At 41.8% G+C, this 15,205-nt stretch overlaps 1 protein-coding gene across 1 annotated transcript in view; it reads left to right on the forward strand.

The window, feature by feature from the left end:
* Positions 1–1,328: 1,328 nt before the first annotated feature.
* ITGBL1 (integrin subunit beta like 1) overlaps positions 1,329–15,205 on the forward strand; it is a 214,705-nt gene continuing 200,828 nt past the window's right edge. The window contains exons 1-2 of the mRNA XM_002914850.4: positions 1,329–1,713; positions 2,627–2,844. Of these exons, the coding sequence (XP_002914896.1) occupies positions 1,616–1,713; positions 2,627–2,844 (316 nt within the window). The 5' untranslated portion in view covers positions 1,329–1,615. The remainder of the gene's footprint in view (positions 1,714–2,626; positions 2,845–15,205) is intronic.

Here is a 15,205-nt window from a genome sequence, read left to right on the forward strand (position 1 = left end):
CCTTGGTACAGATGGAAGTTGGGGAAGCAGGAGAAAAGGGGTGGGCTCTGTACAGGGAACTTCTTTGTCTTCTTCCCTCAGAAGGCAAATGCTGGGGGTAGTCTTATGTCTGTTTGTATAAGTAACAGGAAGAAATCCCATCGTGCTACAACCTATCTGGATATTAAACCACAAACTGCAGCTTGGATGGTTCTAGCTGGTGAGAAACTATGGGATCTAAAGTGCTTAGAGCACAGAAAGAATGTTTTCTACATTTCTTTCATGCAACCCTCTACAACACTCCCCAGGTGACCACACTGTGTAGGAGACAGCGAATGGGGCTCTGAGGTCCCACAGACTTCAGCTGAACCCCCACTGTAACTTCCTACATGAATCTGAGCAAGGCAGTCACTTTTGAGCAAGAGGTCATTCTTTGTCCTTGGTTTCTTGATCTTTATCATGGGAATAAGAATGCTTTCCTATTCTCTTCCACCCCTTCCCCATATCCGTCCTAATTATTCCTCTTCATCGCTCATCCTTTAGCTCAAATGCCACCATCTTGAGGAGTTCAGGCCCCTCCAGCTAATGTGGACGTAACTGCATTCCTCTTACTCTGCACTTTGTCCTTTTGTATCTGTGTTTTTGGTGGATGTCCACTGGCCCCTGGCTTCCAAGAGCAGGGATCATGTCTCTTGAATTCTCTAGTTGCGTTCTATCTGGCACACGGCCTGGCTCCTGATAGATGTGTTTGCCAAATGAGTAAATGAATGTGTGGTTATTGTTAAAATTAGAGATAAAATATACTAAGCGATGGGCATAGAGTAGGTGCTTAATCAGTGACACCATAATCAGACGTTTTATTTTGTCTCTTCATACTCTGTTCATGGGGGAGAATGGGGTGAATCTGGGACAACTACAATTTGAACCATCCAAAACAAGAAAAAAAATGTGGTGTGATAAACTACTGGTCCAAACAGCCAGGAACATGACATACTTTTTTAAAGGCTTAAGAAGTGAAAGATCCATCATTTAAAACAGAGAATAAAAAGTACAAGAAAAAGTTGTATTTATCCATTGCACTTGCTCCCCCCCCCCCAACTCATACCCCAAGTAGTACACCTTCTTAAAAAGCCTCTGGTGAAAGTATTTCCCCACCCAAGTGCTCAAGCTGACGTCACCAGCTGCCCCTTTCCTCTTCACATCTAGGGGACTACTTTATCTATTTCTTTAATATGAACCAGCCCAAATATTTCCTTGTCAAATATTTGTGGGCCCTGCACTTGAAGAAAGAGACGACTTTCCCAAATCTGTGAACAGGACATTTTTTTTTTTTATGTCAAAATAAACCATCTGCTTGTACAACTGTTTCTAATTACTTCCCTGCCTAGACTCTGCACTTGAGGGGTTTGGTACCAGCACCCCGCCCAGAGCCGTGCCGCTGCCCAAATCCTCGCAGGCAGCTCATCAAGGCACTTGGGGCTTCGGGTAGAGGCCCGACCTGCACGCCCTGGTGTCCGTGTGTCCGTCTGCAGGCGGCCTTCGGGTGGCATCTCTCCTTGCCGCGGCCTCCCCCTCCCCCGCACCAGGAGCCCCACCCAGCAGGAGCGCAGCTCGCCGCACCGCCCAGGAGCTCAGCATGAGTCCCGCGGGCTTCAAGAACTTCTTGCTGCTGGCGTCCTCCCTTCTCTTCGCGGGGCTGTCAGCTGTTCCTCAGAGCTTCTCGCCGTCTCTGAGGTAAGTTTGGTTTGTTATTCCTTGAGAGGAACCTGCCCTGCTTTGTGTGGCAGGGCTCAAGTTTGCAGGATGACTGCCCTAAGCCAAGAGCAGTTAGAAAGTTGGACCCGGGATAAACTGTTTTCAACCTGTTCCGATTCCTTTCCTTCTATGTGCACTGTGTGTTGTTTCGTGTCTGTCCTTTTACTTTTCCCTCGGAAAATTACCGCGAATACATATAAATATATAATTTCCTCCTATTTTAATACCTACCAGGAGAAACTAATGCCATGAGACTAAGGTAATCCTATGTGTGCCTGGGTGTGCTCATACCTTGTAAGGCAGAGTTATTTCACAGGGTCTGTATTATATTATTGCATTGCATTTTGAACGAGACTTTGAGACACATAACAATAGCTAAACTTTTTAAAAGTATAGTTTATAAACACGCTCAATGCAACTGAAAAAATTATGCCCTAGACTCTTCTAACATGTAGAGTTCTTCCTACATATTCATCTCTTCTTTTTCATGAAACGGCTGTCCCTGGCCATCAGCTAGCAATGGGACTTTTTTAAAGAGTACTGAAAAGTCAGCCAAATGTCATACTTTGCATTCATTTGCATTTAATCTAAATGTGCATTTAAGATTCAGTGGCAAGCCATGGGAATAAGATCACCTCTGTCCACCTGGAAGGCGGTCCTATTCCTAGTTGTGCAGGTCACCTCTCAGACATTTTGGGTCATGGCCATTTTTCTTGTGGTGGCCCATGGGTGGCCCCCAGAGAAATGTGGAACCGCAAACTTCCTTCCTGTGAAGCTGAACGTCACCATACGGGTGGGCACTGGGGGGGAAAGGGGGCTCAGAGTAAATGGGGCAGTGTCTCCTCTTGACCGTAGTGACCCTGCTGTGATTTGTGATTTGTCGCCCTTGCAGAAGCGGGACTGGTGCCGCGTGCAGGCTGTCCCGGGCTGAGTCGGAGCGCCGGTGCTGGGCTCCCGGGCAGCCCCCAGGGGGCGCTCTGTGCCACGGCCGCGGCCGGTGCGATTGCGGGGTCTGCATTTGTCACGTGAACGAGCCCGGCGTGTACTTCGGGCCCCTGTGCGAGTGCCACGAGTGGGTGTGCGAGACCTACGACGGGAGAACCTGCGCAGGTAAGGGGCAGCCGGCGCACCGCGGGCGCGGGGGGCGCACTCCCCGCGGGCTTTTCTGCCGCTTCCCGGGGAGAGCCCTCTGGGAAGTGACTACCCTGGCGCAGGTCTTCCTAATGCTCCTCCACTCTGGAATCACGTGTTCCAATACTTCCCTCCGCCCAAGGGTCCAAACTTAAGTGGAAATAATATTGGTAAGATTCATTCGCTTAATTATAACTCTGCTTATTACAGACTAAACCTCCCAACTTCCTCACAAAGGGAGTGAATCTGGTGGGCTCCTTTGCTCCAATCAGGAATGTTAATCATATTTGCAGAACATAACCTGTATTTTTTTTTTTTTTTTTTTACCAAGGAAAAGCAGGAGAATATTATTTTCCCAAATTCCAGGGGGAGCAGGTTGCGTCTTTGAACTGTGATTTGCCTTCTTAGGATATAGTTCACGGATAGAAGTGCATATCAGAAAGTGATAAGGAAGAAATAAGCAGATCCGTACTTACTTAGAAACCATTGCTTTTGTATTGATTTAGCTGCTTGAGTTTTTCAGCTGCAGTGAAACTTGGTATTTTGTAAGGCTGGAGTAAAAATAAATTCATTTCTCTTGTGCATTTTTAAGGAGTGATTCAGGTTGTGATATTGGAATGGGTCAAGAGATTTCTTCATAGAGAACACCCCTCGTTTATACCAGTTTCACAGGAACATGCCATTTATCTAAGGCCAGAACTTCAATTGGGTCACTGTGAATGATACAGGCGCTCCGTTAGTAAAAGGACAACACCATGGGTTCCAACCAGGGTTTGGCAAATTTGTGTGTGTGCGTGGGGGGGATCACAACTTATTTTACCCACGATGTCGTTCAGAATAAGAGTCCAACACTAGCAGAGGTAAAGAATGAGTTTATAGCAAAATGGTGTTTTCTTGGCACCTGGGCCCAGAAATGCGTAATGAGAATATTTAATATACACACTGCATGGCAGGGGAAAGTAGTCATGTCAGGGATTTGGAGGGACACCAGGGCTTCTCTGTGGTTTGTTTATCCTGTAAAGGCTGAGGCTCAGCCCTTTAAAAATACTGAACGCCACAGCTCGTAATTTTAATGTTGTCCATCCCACAGGCTGCAGTATTATTAAGGGCAGCCCTTTGGAATGAAAGCTAAGTATTGTCTAGTAGTTCCTTCCAAATTTGACTGTTACCTGGCTTCTCTGGCTTGTACTGCCTCTGGCAAGGTCTCTGCAATATCACGAGTTCCAAACGCATTTTTTTCAAGGCGTTTTTGAATTGTTCTTTCATTGGAAAAGTAAGAGGCAAGGCAGAGTCTTCAGCTGGTGAAACTAGGTATGGGTGCCATCGGATGAAAGTTCCCCGTTGAAGAAGCACATCTGGGTCCTTTACTGTAAAGTTCTGCAGAGAGAAAGCTATATGGTCTATCACGCTCTGGTTGATTTCCTAGGGAAAGTGATTGTTGTTTACCCCCAACATCTTAGTCACTGCATTCTTTCCTCCCTGATACAAATGAAGCACTGAGTCATGCATGGTTTTGTTTGCATATGTCCACATTCCCGTGGAAGGCAAAAATGCTTCTATTTCAAGGCTGAATGAAATAATGGTGTTCATTTTCCATTCTCCTCTTTGTGACTGATGGCCACTGAGGCCTGCTCTACCGGGCCCGGTGCAGGCCCTGCCCCTGCAAATGCTCTGGGGACATTTGCCAGGCCAGTGAGATCTTTACACACAGCATGTCAGTGGGCTGCCTCGCCAACTTGCCTACTTGTTCTGCACTTCAAATGTAGCTTCTCAATTCCGTCTTCAAGAAGAGGTTCCTATGTTGTAGCTAGTAAGATAGAAACAGCAAGTTGTCTTTTATGTTTTTATGTGCACCTGGGCCTTTACCTCTGTGGTGCTTTCTAGAAATAGAGTAGCTTTCAGAGACCTCCCCACCTCTTTGAGGAAAACGAAATCCTTCTCTGAGAGTGTATCATAGAGTGGTGAATACTCTGGGCTCTGGGGGAAAATTTCCAGGAGTTCAAATCCCAGCCCCACCACTTAACAGCTGTGTGAACTCGGGAAATTACTTAAACTTTCTGAGCCTTGATTCTTCATCTGTAAAATGGGAATAACAACAATACCTACCTTACAGGATTGTTGTGAGCTTTGACACATGTAGAACACTTAGAATAGTGTTTTGCACAAAGTGTTCAATACATATAAATATGTGTATAGGCATATAACATAATATTATTACAGTGATGCACAAAGGTGAGCTAGTCTGGCCAGATGGATGGATGGATGGATGGATAGCCTGGCTTTGTATTTGTTGGACATTTGACGCAGTGAGAGCAATTTAGTTGTCTTAATGTAGCCTGGGCCTGTTATCGATCCAAAGCTCAAAAGGTCGAGCGAGGATAGCTATTTTGGCCTAGCCTCAGAGCAGCTGTATTCGATACACCATGCCCTTTTAAAGTTAAGTCCATTGGGATTCTTATACTGTGAATCATAAGAAAGATGCTTACTTTAGTTTGAGCCTAAAAGTGACTACGTTTATATTAATGTCTAACTAATGTACAATCCAGTATCCACTTGCTCATGGCACATGAATCTTCCTTGAACTCTATAGTGTAAAGGTCTGGCCCAGAGATTATTCCTGTGTGGTGGGTGGTCAAATGAGAAGTAAACTAGTTTGGGTGGAATATTTCTTCGAGAAGAGTAAAATGTTTGGTTTCATAAAAACAGACTTTCAGCTTATATTTCAAGGCATCCCTGAATAACTCCCTGAACAGGGTGATTATGCTTAAATAAAATATTGTGTTTTTTAAAAATATTTTCTAATCTCTTTTGAAATATATCACTTAAAAGAGTTTCAGTTTTAGTGACTAGGAAGAGCTAATTGAATTGACCTTAGCAAATACTCGTGGGGTGCTGTATGTTTACTAGACCTTCTGCTGTTGAAGGCGATATAAAGATGAGGAAAATGTAACAACTTCCCATTGAGGGGGGAGATGAAAATACCAAATACTTAGACTGCAATGCAGAATATCACTCCTACAAATTTCTATGAGAGTTTCATTGAGGCAGGAGTTAAATACTGTAGTTATGGTTTTTGAGAAAGAGGTAGCCTTTGACATAAATCTTTGTGCATGGGAGGTTTTTAGTCCAAAACGTGAACTGTTGGAATTCTGAGGGAAGAAAAGTCCAAGCTGTGGTTTAGAGGCAGAAAGGCATGTGGTGGGTGTGTTTGGGGACCAGTGAAGTATTCTAGGTTTGGCTCGGCTGGATCTTAGGGCTGTGGGGAAAGTAGTCACAGCTGGACGCGTTGTTGAGAGCTCTGAACCTGAATGTGAAGTTTGTGCTTACCGGAGCCATGAAGGGGTTTGAACGTGGGAGCTTTGGTTAGTACTCTGACTCATGAAAAGTAACGGGGTAGAGTGCTGGAGGGCAGGGCAGGTTGGGGTAGACACTGGATGGGGAAGAGCTCTGTTTAGAGACTATTTCAATTCTAGCCCGAGAGAGAGAGAGAGAAAGATAGAACGATGATGAATTTTAAAGACTGTTGAAGGTACAATCAACCTGCTTTAGAACCCAGGGATGAGTGAGATTGTGAATCAGTGACTGGGCGTATGAGAGATGGACTAAGAGTCGGGAGAAAGAACCAGATAACTCCTAATCAATGGCTAAGACTCTTTACTAAGGAAAAAAATGCTTATTTTTCATCTGAAATTGCTATAAAATGAAGAATTATCACTAGCAGAATGAGTCTGGACTTGACCGGCAGTGGATCTAGGACTAGATGGATCACGTCTGAACTGTTAACTTGGGTTCAGTTGTGTTTATCCTTAACCTTGAGCCAGTCATCTGATTTCTCTGAAACTTAGATTCTTTTTTTTGGGAACATCTTTATGGATATAAAGAACCTTGCTTCCTGCATTGTATTATTCAGAGTAATTTTTATGTTTTTGTATAAATATATTTAGTATCCATATAATTATGCACTTATACATTTATTCAGACTATGTGTAAAACATCCTTATAAACATACATTTATGTACATAAACACACACAATATAAAAATAATTAAAATGCAGGGAAACACCCCTAATATATAAATATTAACAGTTTTCTTCTTGCAGGTATTTCTGACTTTACACTGCTAAATAAATAGGATGAGAAGTGCGTGTGATTATTCATGAGAACTGGACTTTCTGGCTCTTTATAGTCTGTCTTAGGACTGATGTGCTTTTCCTCACAGTTGCATTTTTCTTGAATAGTTGAGTAATTCCCTCCAAGCCTATTTTGCAGAATCACTCTTTGGTTTTTCCTTCCTTAGTTATTTTCCATTTTCCACCTTCTCCTCCTTCCTTCAAACCATATTCTATCTTACTTGCCCCCTCCTTTAACTCTGTCCAGCTCGCCTTGGTACTTCCCATTCCTGCTTCTTCTTTATACCCCCTCCACGCCCCTGCATGGGGCACCAAGCACATAAGAGCATTGTCTGTTCTTTAACACCGCATCTAATAAACAATGTGTTGAACAGACAGACTCTAGTTTCCACATCACTTCCATTATGTGCTTTCATCATGGCCTTAACATGTCCATAGTTTTGGAGAACACACTCAGGAGTTCCCCACCGCTAACTCACCTATTTCAGGCAGGCTTCTTTTTTTGTGTGAGCTCTACTCTCTTAGGTTTATCCATTTTGGATAAATGTATCCTGTCTTACCTCAAGTGACATATAACAATTAAAGATTTTCATCTTCACTTTCTCTCACCTGTACTGCTTTATCTGGACCCAGTACTCTGCCATTCTACTGTAAAGACTGAGAGACCTTGTGCTTGGACTGCGTCATCCCCACACCTTGATAATCTAAACAAGCATACTTATAACATTAGGGTGTTTAGATCAAATAGTGTCAATGTGAGAAGTTCAGCGGTTATTTTTCAAGTAGAATTTCCCCAGAAAGACAGGGGAACGTATGGGAGCAAATTTTTTTTTATGTTACAGATTTTAAATTTGCAAAGTAAAAATCCCCTTCATAGGATTCTCAGAAGTCTTCCATATATTTTGAGAGATGATGCTAACACTGACATCCCATGTCTCTTAGTATCATAACCCCAAAACCTGCTCAGCCCTCTGGGCCTCAGCCATAGGTTGGGAAATCTGACCTTTGAAAGAGTAATGTGATTAGACTGGCTCCAACTGGAAATCCAGAATAATCTTTCCATTTCAAGATCTATAATCTTACATTGGCGAGGTCCCTTTGCCATGTAAGCTATTTACATGTTCCAGGAACAAGGATGTGGACATCTCTGGAGGCCCTTAGTCTTCCTACCATATCCATCCTTCTGTGAAGTGCAGGAGGAATGCTATGGTGTAGGAATGGCAAGAGAGAGCAGTTCCAACCCCCATTAGTACCTGGCTGTTCTTACACTTCATCTAGGATGCAAGTACTGAGTCTTTTCCTTCCTTCCAGAGCTCATCTTCATGACCTAATTTCCCTGTCCCCAGTCTTTCCCACACCACTGCTGATAAGGAACACCAGGCTTCTGGTCCAGACCATGAAGAGTGACTGATAGCCCAGCAGTTGACTACGTTCAGTGCCTGACATTATCACTTGCCAACTCTAGAGCTCTAGGCAAGTTACTCAAACGTTTGCCGCTCCTGTTTCCTTGTTTATGAAATGGGGGTAATAATATTATCAATGGGGATAATAGTTATGCTAAGGCACATGGGTGATTAGTGAGTCACTGGAGTTATATGCTTACTTATGCAAGAGGTCTCTCTTCTACCCTAGCTTGATACTTGGTCCTAAGATATTAACTCCCGAAGAGTTATAACTAACATTGTATCTTCCTCTGGGTTTGAGCCTGTGTTTGCCTTTCCTCCTTTGACAATCAGTGAATTTTTGGAACTATCTCCCTTCAGACAACGTGCCTGCTCCATAGTGTCAAGGCTGGTGAGTGTTCAGCCCTGGCCATCTCAAGCCTGAGACTCACTGGGTCATATTCCAGCTTGCTGGATGTCTAAGATTCTGATCCTACTTTCTGTCTTTGTCTCAGGAACTTGACTTTTGTGTTCTTGTCCCCAAAATCTTCACTCTGATTTATGGTTCTAGAGCCATGCCCTAAATAGTGTGTGAATAGTCTTTGACTCTGGAATTTTTAGTCATTTTCTTTACTGGAAACCCTAAGATTTCTGCACATTTGCAGAGTTTACACTCAGAGTTTACAATCAGCAGCTGTGCTGCTGCTGATTCTTACCTCCACTGAGATGTCTGTGTTTCCTGCATCTTCCTTCATCTGCTCCGAAGCTTTGATCTCACGTGGGTTGATCCCAGAACCCACACCTACAACTTACAAAAATGGGATAAGCAATACAATACAAAATAAAATCAAAACAACTCACCTTTGCAGCGTTTTTGAGTATTCGATAAACATTACTGAACGTTCTAGAGGCACTGAAGATGGGGTAGTTTAATCACAGATGTATAAACAACTTAAGATTGGATAGTAATCATTCTGGTTCTTTAAACTCCCAGTTTTTTCAACCACTCCTCCTTCTTAGAGCTAAGTGTGGACATGTGATGAAGTTCTGGTTCAAGAGTTGCAAGTGGAGGTGTTGGAGGCGAACTCAAAGGGAGCTGACTTGCAAGGAGCTATTTGTTTTGCCCATCCACCCTTTTTCCTGCCTCGAATGTACCTACTTCAGCAGCCCCTTTGGATCAAGAGATGAACATGGCGGCCACCTATGAGGATGGCTCACCCACAAGACAGGAATCTGGGCTTTCGGAGAGGCCGCAGAGCTGCCACGCTAGTTCTGGATTGCCTGCCTCTGGATTGCTTTTGCACATAAAAATAATAAACTTTTGTTTAAGCCCCTGTCATTTGGGGGTTTTCTAGCAGCTAAATATAACCCTATCTGAAGCAACGGTTTTATTCAAAAAATTCAAGTCTATTAAAACAGGACAGGAGTAGCTTTTGTATAGGGGTTGAGAGCTTGAACTCGTGACAGATAGGCTTGGGTTGCCCATGGCTTTACCTGGTACTTGCGCTCCAGCAGTTTTGGTAAATTCTGTAAGACTCAGTTTGTTCATCTCTAAAATGGGATATAATTAACACTCTGGGGAGAGTTATTGCAAAATTTAAGTGAGAAAACACACATGAAGCAGCTAATAAAATAGCTGACATAACGGTCACTTTAAATGGGAGTTGTTATTACCATTATTAACCTAGAATCTCTGAGGGGATTATGCGAAGGCAACAGGGAATGTCTTTGCTTTAAGTGTGTTTACTAGTAATAGAGTGACCAGTGTTGGATACGTATTTTCTATACCTGTTTATATATTCAGCATATACTGCTTTTTTGCCTAGCCATTTTTATGGGTTATTATTTCTATGAGAAGATGTAACTTTTCAAAATCTGGTTGCTAGAAATTAAATTACCGGAGAGAACAGAAACATTGTTTATGTCTTTAAATATTTTTTGAAAATTTTCCATTTATTTATCGGTGTTTAAAATGTATTAAAACAACACACATATCCACTACAAAACCTCAAACAATATGAAAACGCGTGGATAAATGTCAGTGCAGTGGGGCTGCATTTTATGCAGAGGAGAGATTCTCCATCAGCACAGAATCAGACATTTGAAGTTTAAATGTTACCCTGACAAATCTCCAAGGGAGGCTGTGTGTTCAAGTTCATGACGCCATCTCTCAGGCGAGTGCGGTGACACTAGTCAATGAGTGTTCGCTCCATGGCTGTCTCTGTGTTTACTCCATTTCTGGTTTTTGGCTGCATCTGAGAGGTGTGGTAGCTGGATTGTTGTTTTGGGGCCCCTCCGCTCACTAGGAGACACACAGCAAGAACATCAGCCCATGGAAGTCCCATCTCGTTCACACTCCCTCTTTGCCCCCACTTGGGGCTTCCACTCACTGAATGGAGTGACAGACTCTCTACACTGTTTAAATGATTATTCCACCCTCCTTTATTGACAAGCATTTACCGTCAATGCCTAAGCACATATAATTGAATTCAGGTCAGTTAAATCTGTGTGCGCTGTGACTCCTCTTCAGTCTGGTCTTAGCATAACCCCTGGAGTGAATCAATATTAAATGTAGGGTGTATACTTTCCTCTTTCCCCATGGTTATGGACACACGTGTGTTGTAAACATGTGAACACACACTCTCCCAGGTCTGTTTCTTTCCCTCCTTTGCTCTTTTCCCCTTAAGAATATATCACAGCTCTCATTCTAGCTTAATAATATATACGATTAAGAATTTTAATAGGTGTATGATGTCCTATAGTAGGGATATATTGCTTTATTAAATGATTTGCCTACTAGTGAACATTGTGGTTCTCCTGTTTTATGTTATTGTTGTTTTATTTTTTTGGTGTACGAGGACTTGAAGCAGTATTTTCAAACTCCAGTTTAAAATTGTGCACAGACCTTTGTACACGTATGTGCACACGGCTCTGTAGCTCCCTCGTTCTTCCGTGGACACGTAGACATTTCCACTAAGAGTGAGCTGGCTCCCCAGGTGTGCGTGAGGGTTTGTCAGCCAACAGAACTGTTAATAAAAGTGTCTTCATACGTTGCTGATCTTGGCAAAAGGAAACTTCAAATCAGGTGGAACTGGGAGATCTGAAGGCTTTGTCCTTAGGGAAATTTAGATTCCAAGCCTGGTGTGGGATTCAAGGTCAAGAGTCACACCTGAGGAGGAGGAGAAATATGGTACAGCAGAGACTGAGAATACCAGGGGGATTTACCCGGGCATTTTTAGGCCCCTGCATGGGTAAATTCTCAAGCTATTTTCCATTAACTCTTAAATTGATAAGGATAGAGAGCTGCGAGGAGGTTGCAAATCTCATTTTCTTTGGAAAAGAGTGCTTTGTCTTTTCAAGGATCACATTTCCTGGCAAATAAGAAACTATATTTTGTAATAGAACTCATTCTTCTGTCTATTCTAAATCATCTTACTTAAGGCTGGGTAGAAGAATGATGGCTTTATAAAGGGAAAAGAAAAATAAGACCTTTATAAGGATGCTCACTGGCTTGACCTTGTGTCGCCTCAGTCCTAACTTATACCATAAGACAAGTTTCTCTGCCAAGAGCCCTATCATCCTCATTGTATATAGTCACTAGTTCAAGCATCAAATTATTCCAAGTGGATAGTTATCCACTCTAGTTTTCTGTTTTACTGTTTTATCTGGATACTTCCTGGGGAAAGGCAGGCCAAAAAACTTTTTTTTTTTTTAAAGAGGTCATTGAGTTTTGATATTGCTTAGAAACTTCTCTTATGGCTAGGCCTTAACTGTAAATCATGATTTAGTCAATGGGAGAGAGTAAGGAGCCAAAATCAGAAAATCAAAACATGGTAAATGTATTTCCTTATTGGCCATTACTGCTCTTTCAAAGCTATCATTTTCTGCTGTGCAAAATAGTTAGACAAAACTAGTTATTTTTCTAAACAAAATAAGTTGGCTACTTAAGCCTTTTCCTCTCCAAAATACAAAAGGCAAGTTACAGACTTTTTTTTTTTTTGCTTTCTTGTTCAACATCATTAGTTATATAAACTCCAAGAGTCATCTTGACATGAAATAATTCATTTGTTTTAAGAAGGAAAATATTTGATTCTAGCTGTGTCCTGGATAGACTTCAATTGCCTGCTTGGATGGATTTGAGCTTTAAAATTAATGCTGTGTTAGTAATACACAAGAATAATGGGAAAATATCTATTTCTATTTGAGTATGCTTTGCTGGAAAATATTTTTGTAATATGAATTCTTTCAATTCTCATATAACTTTTAAGAGGTAGTCAAAGTTGTTATTCTCCAGCTATCATATTGAGGAACACTGAGAAAAATTCCCCCCCCAAATCAGTAGGAGGCTTCTCCTTAAGCAGATTAAAGTTGTCCTGAAACCACATATTTGGGGGAAATATTTTCATGAACTTGGAGTCCTTAAATACCATCATTTTGAAGGACCTCATTTTTGTATTTAAAAATATATCTTCTGTTGATTTTTTTCTTCGAAGAGCAGATTTTCATTCTCATTTCTGCCTTATGCTAGAGATAACGCACCTAAAAGCTCCAATACTGGGCAGAAGAACACTTTATTCATTTAATATCAAAAGAAGTCCGGGTAGCAGAAAGCATTGGGACTAACTGTCATACCAACAAAGCATATCTCTCAGCTCTAATTGATGTTCTAGAGTGATTGTATTTAGCACCAACTCTTATCAAAACAGGATTCTCCAGAGTTAGCAAGGGGAGAAACCTTTCTATCACCTTTGATTTCCCTGGTCTATAACAGTGAAAGAAAACGTAGACTGGAGAGTTGAATAATATTTGTTACTTTCCTGGACATTAACTAGCGTGATTTTAGCTACTAAGAGTAAATCACATTTCAGGGCACCTAGGTGGCTAAGTACGTTGTGTCCGACTCTTGATTTCAGCTCGGGTCATGATCTTAGGGTCATGGGATCGAGCCCCGTATGGGGCTCTGCACTTGGTGGGGAGTCTGTTTGAGATTCTCTCTCCCTCTCCCCCTGTCCCTCCTCCCGTCCTGTGCTCACTCTCTCAAATAAGCAAATCCATCTTTTAAAAAAAAGAATAAATCACATTTGAGATTATCTTTTGCTCTTATAAAATTATTCATAATATGAAATCCAGACTTTCAAATAACATGCAATTTTTTAATATATGTACAACCTTTTTGAGAACAAACCGGTGGGAATTAGCAGAAATGCACAGTGAGGGAAGACAAGTGTCTATAGAAAAGTGAACAGTTTTGACTGGATCATCACAAGGGTGTACTTTACTTTTCGGAGGTGGGTATGTCACTCATCAATCTGCCTAAGATTCTGTTTCTATATTTCATCCCTGCTAATATGCTAGATGTAGAATTTTAAGACTGAGGAGTGGCAGTGCACTGATCTGTTAATAATATAGTCTCTATTGAAGTTAGTAATCTTTCCTTTGGGAAAGCTAAGTGAGCAGGTTTGGATAGGATGGAAATGCAGAGGCACACTGCTCTGGAAAGTGCCTGGAAATTAGAATTAGAAAGCAAAACAAATTGTTCTTTCTTCCCTGTTGTTACTTATTGTGTGACCTTGTGTAAGTCTTGACTTCTCTGAACTTCAGTTAAGTTAAATTCAATGAGCATTTATTAAACGTCTCCAAAAAGATGACTCGCAGAGGACAGGCAATGGTAACTGGGCGATTGGAGCCATCAGAAAGCAGCAGGTGCTGAATCCAGTGTCCTCTGTTTCAGGAAAGGGGTGGAAAGATTTTCATTTCAGACAGTTGACTGCTACAAAAAGATGTCTTATGACCTTCAGCGTACCTTGAAACCTTTACTTTCTGAAAATTTTAAGAACTGTCCCTCTCATAAACTATTATTTTATGAGTGCCCAATGCCTACGATACCTGCATGATTTTGTAACATGGGCATTAACGTTCTATAGAGTAGACTCGGCGTTTGTTAAATTCCCAACAATCGGTACATAGCCTATTAAAATACAGTAAAAGAATATTTGTGCACACCTTGAAATATACCCCCAAAATGAATATCAAAAGCCATATCAAAACCATAATCATCAAATCAAAAGCCATGACAGTCTCTGCTGCCCTCTGTGTGGAACAGAACTAGTCACACTAGCGAGAGAACTGAGCATGAGTGAGAAGAATCACTGGGGGAATGGTGTGTATGGGGTTATTTGGAGGAAACAATGACGGTTTGGAAGACAATTCCTTTCTAAAAGGGCAACATTATATGGGATAAACTTTATATGGAAAAGATCTGTTGAATTGTAATAATGGATCTCATAGTGTTATGGAATCGAGATAAGGTAATGATAACACAGTTACTATTTATTTAGGATTTGCCATATGTCTCTTGTGTTATATTCTCATAGGAAACCTACTGGGTGGGTCATCTTGCCATTCTAAAGGCAAAGAGTTGAGCCTGAGAAAAGTTAAATGGAATGTTTAGGATCATATTTGTCCGACACCAAAAGCTGTGGCATCAGTTACTTGCATTGACTTCACCATTTAGCGCGGTGCCACCAGATAACAGGTGCCCAAGAATATTTAGATTTCTTTTCTGTGATTTCCAATGAGTGTATGCGGTATTAATCCATAATAACCAAGTGTTTTTCCATATGTGAAACTGTGAGAGGCAGAACAGTGAGGATATTGAAGGAGAAGGACCCTCTAGGTTCAAAAATTGGCTCTGCCCATTATGAACTACATCATCTTGGGCAGTTGATAAACTTCCCCACGCCTCTGTTTCCTCCTCTCCTCATGTTATTGTGAGAGTGAAGACTCAGGAAAATCCCTGGCTTATTCGTAATCGCTCATCAGCAGCTA

The sequence above is a fragment of the Ailuropoda melanoleuca genome, chromosome 7 (genome assembly GCF_002007445.2).
Source record: "Ailuropoda melanoleuca isolate Jingjing chromosome 7, ASM200744v2, whole genome shotgun sequence".
Lineage (NCBI taxonomy): Eukaryota > Metazoa > Chordata > Mammalia > Carnivora > Ursidae > Ailuropoda > Ailuropoda melanoleuca.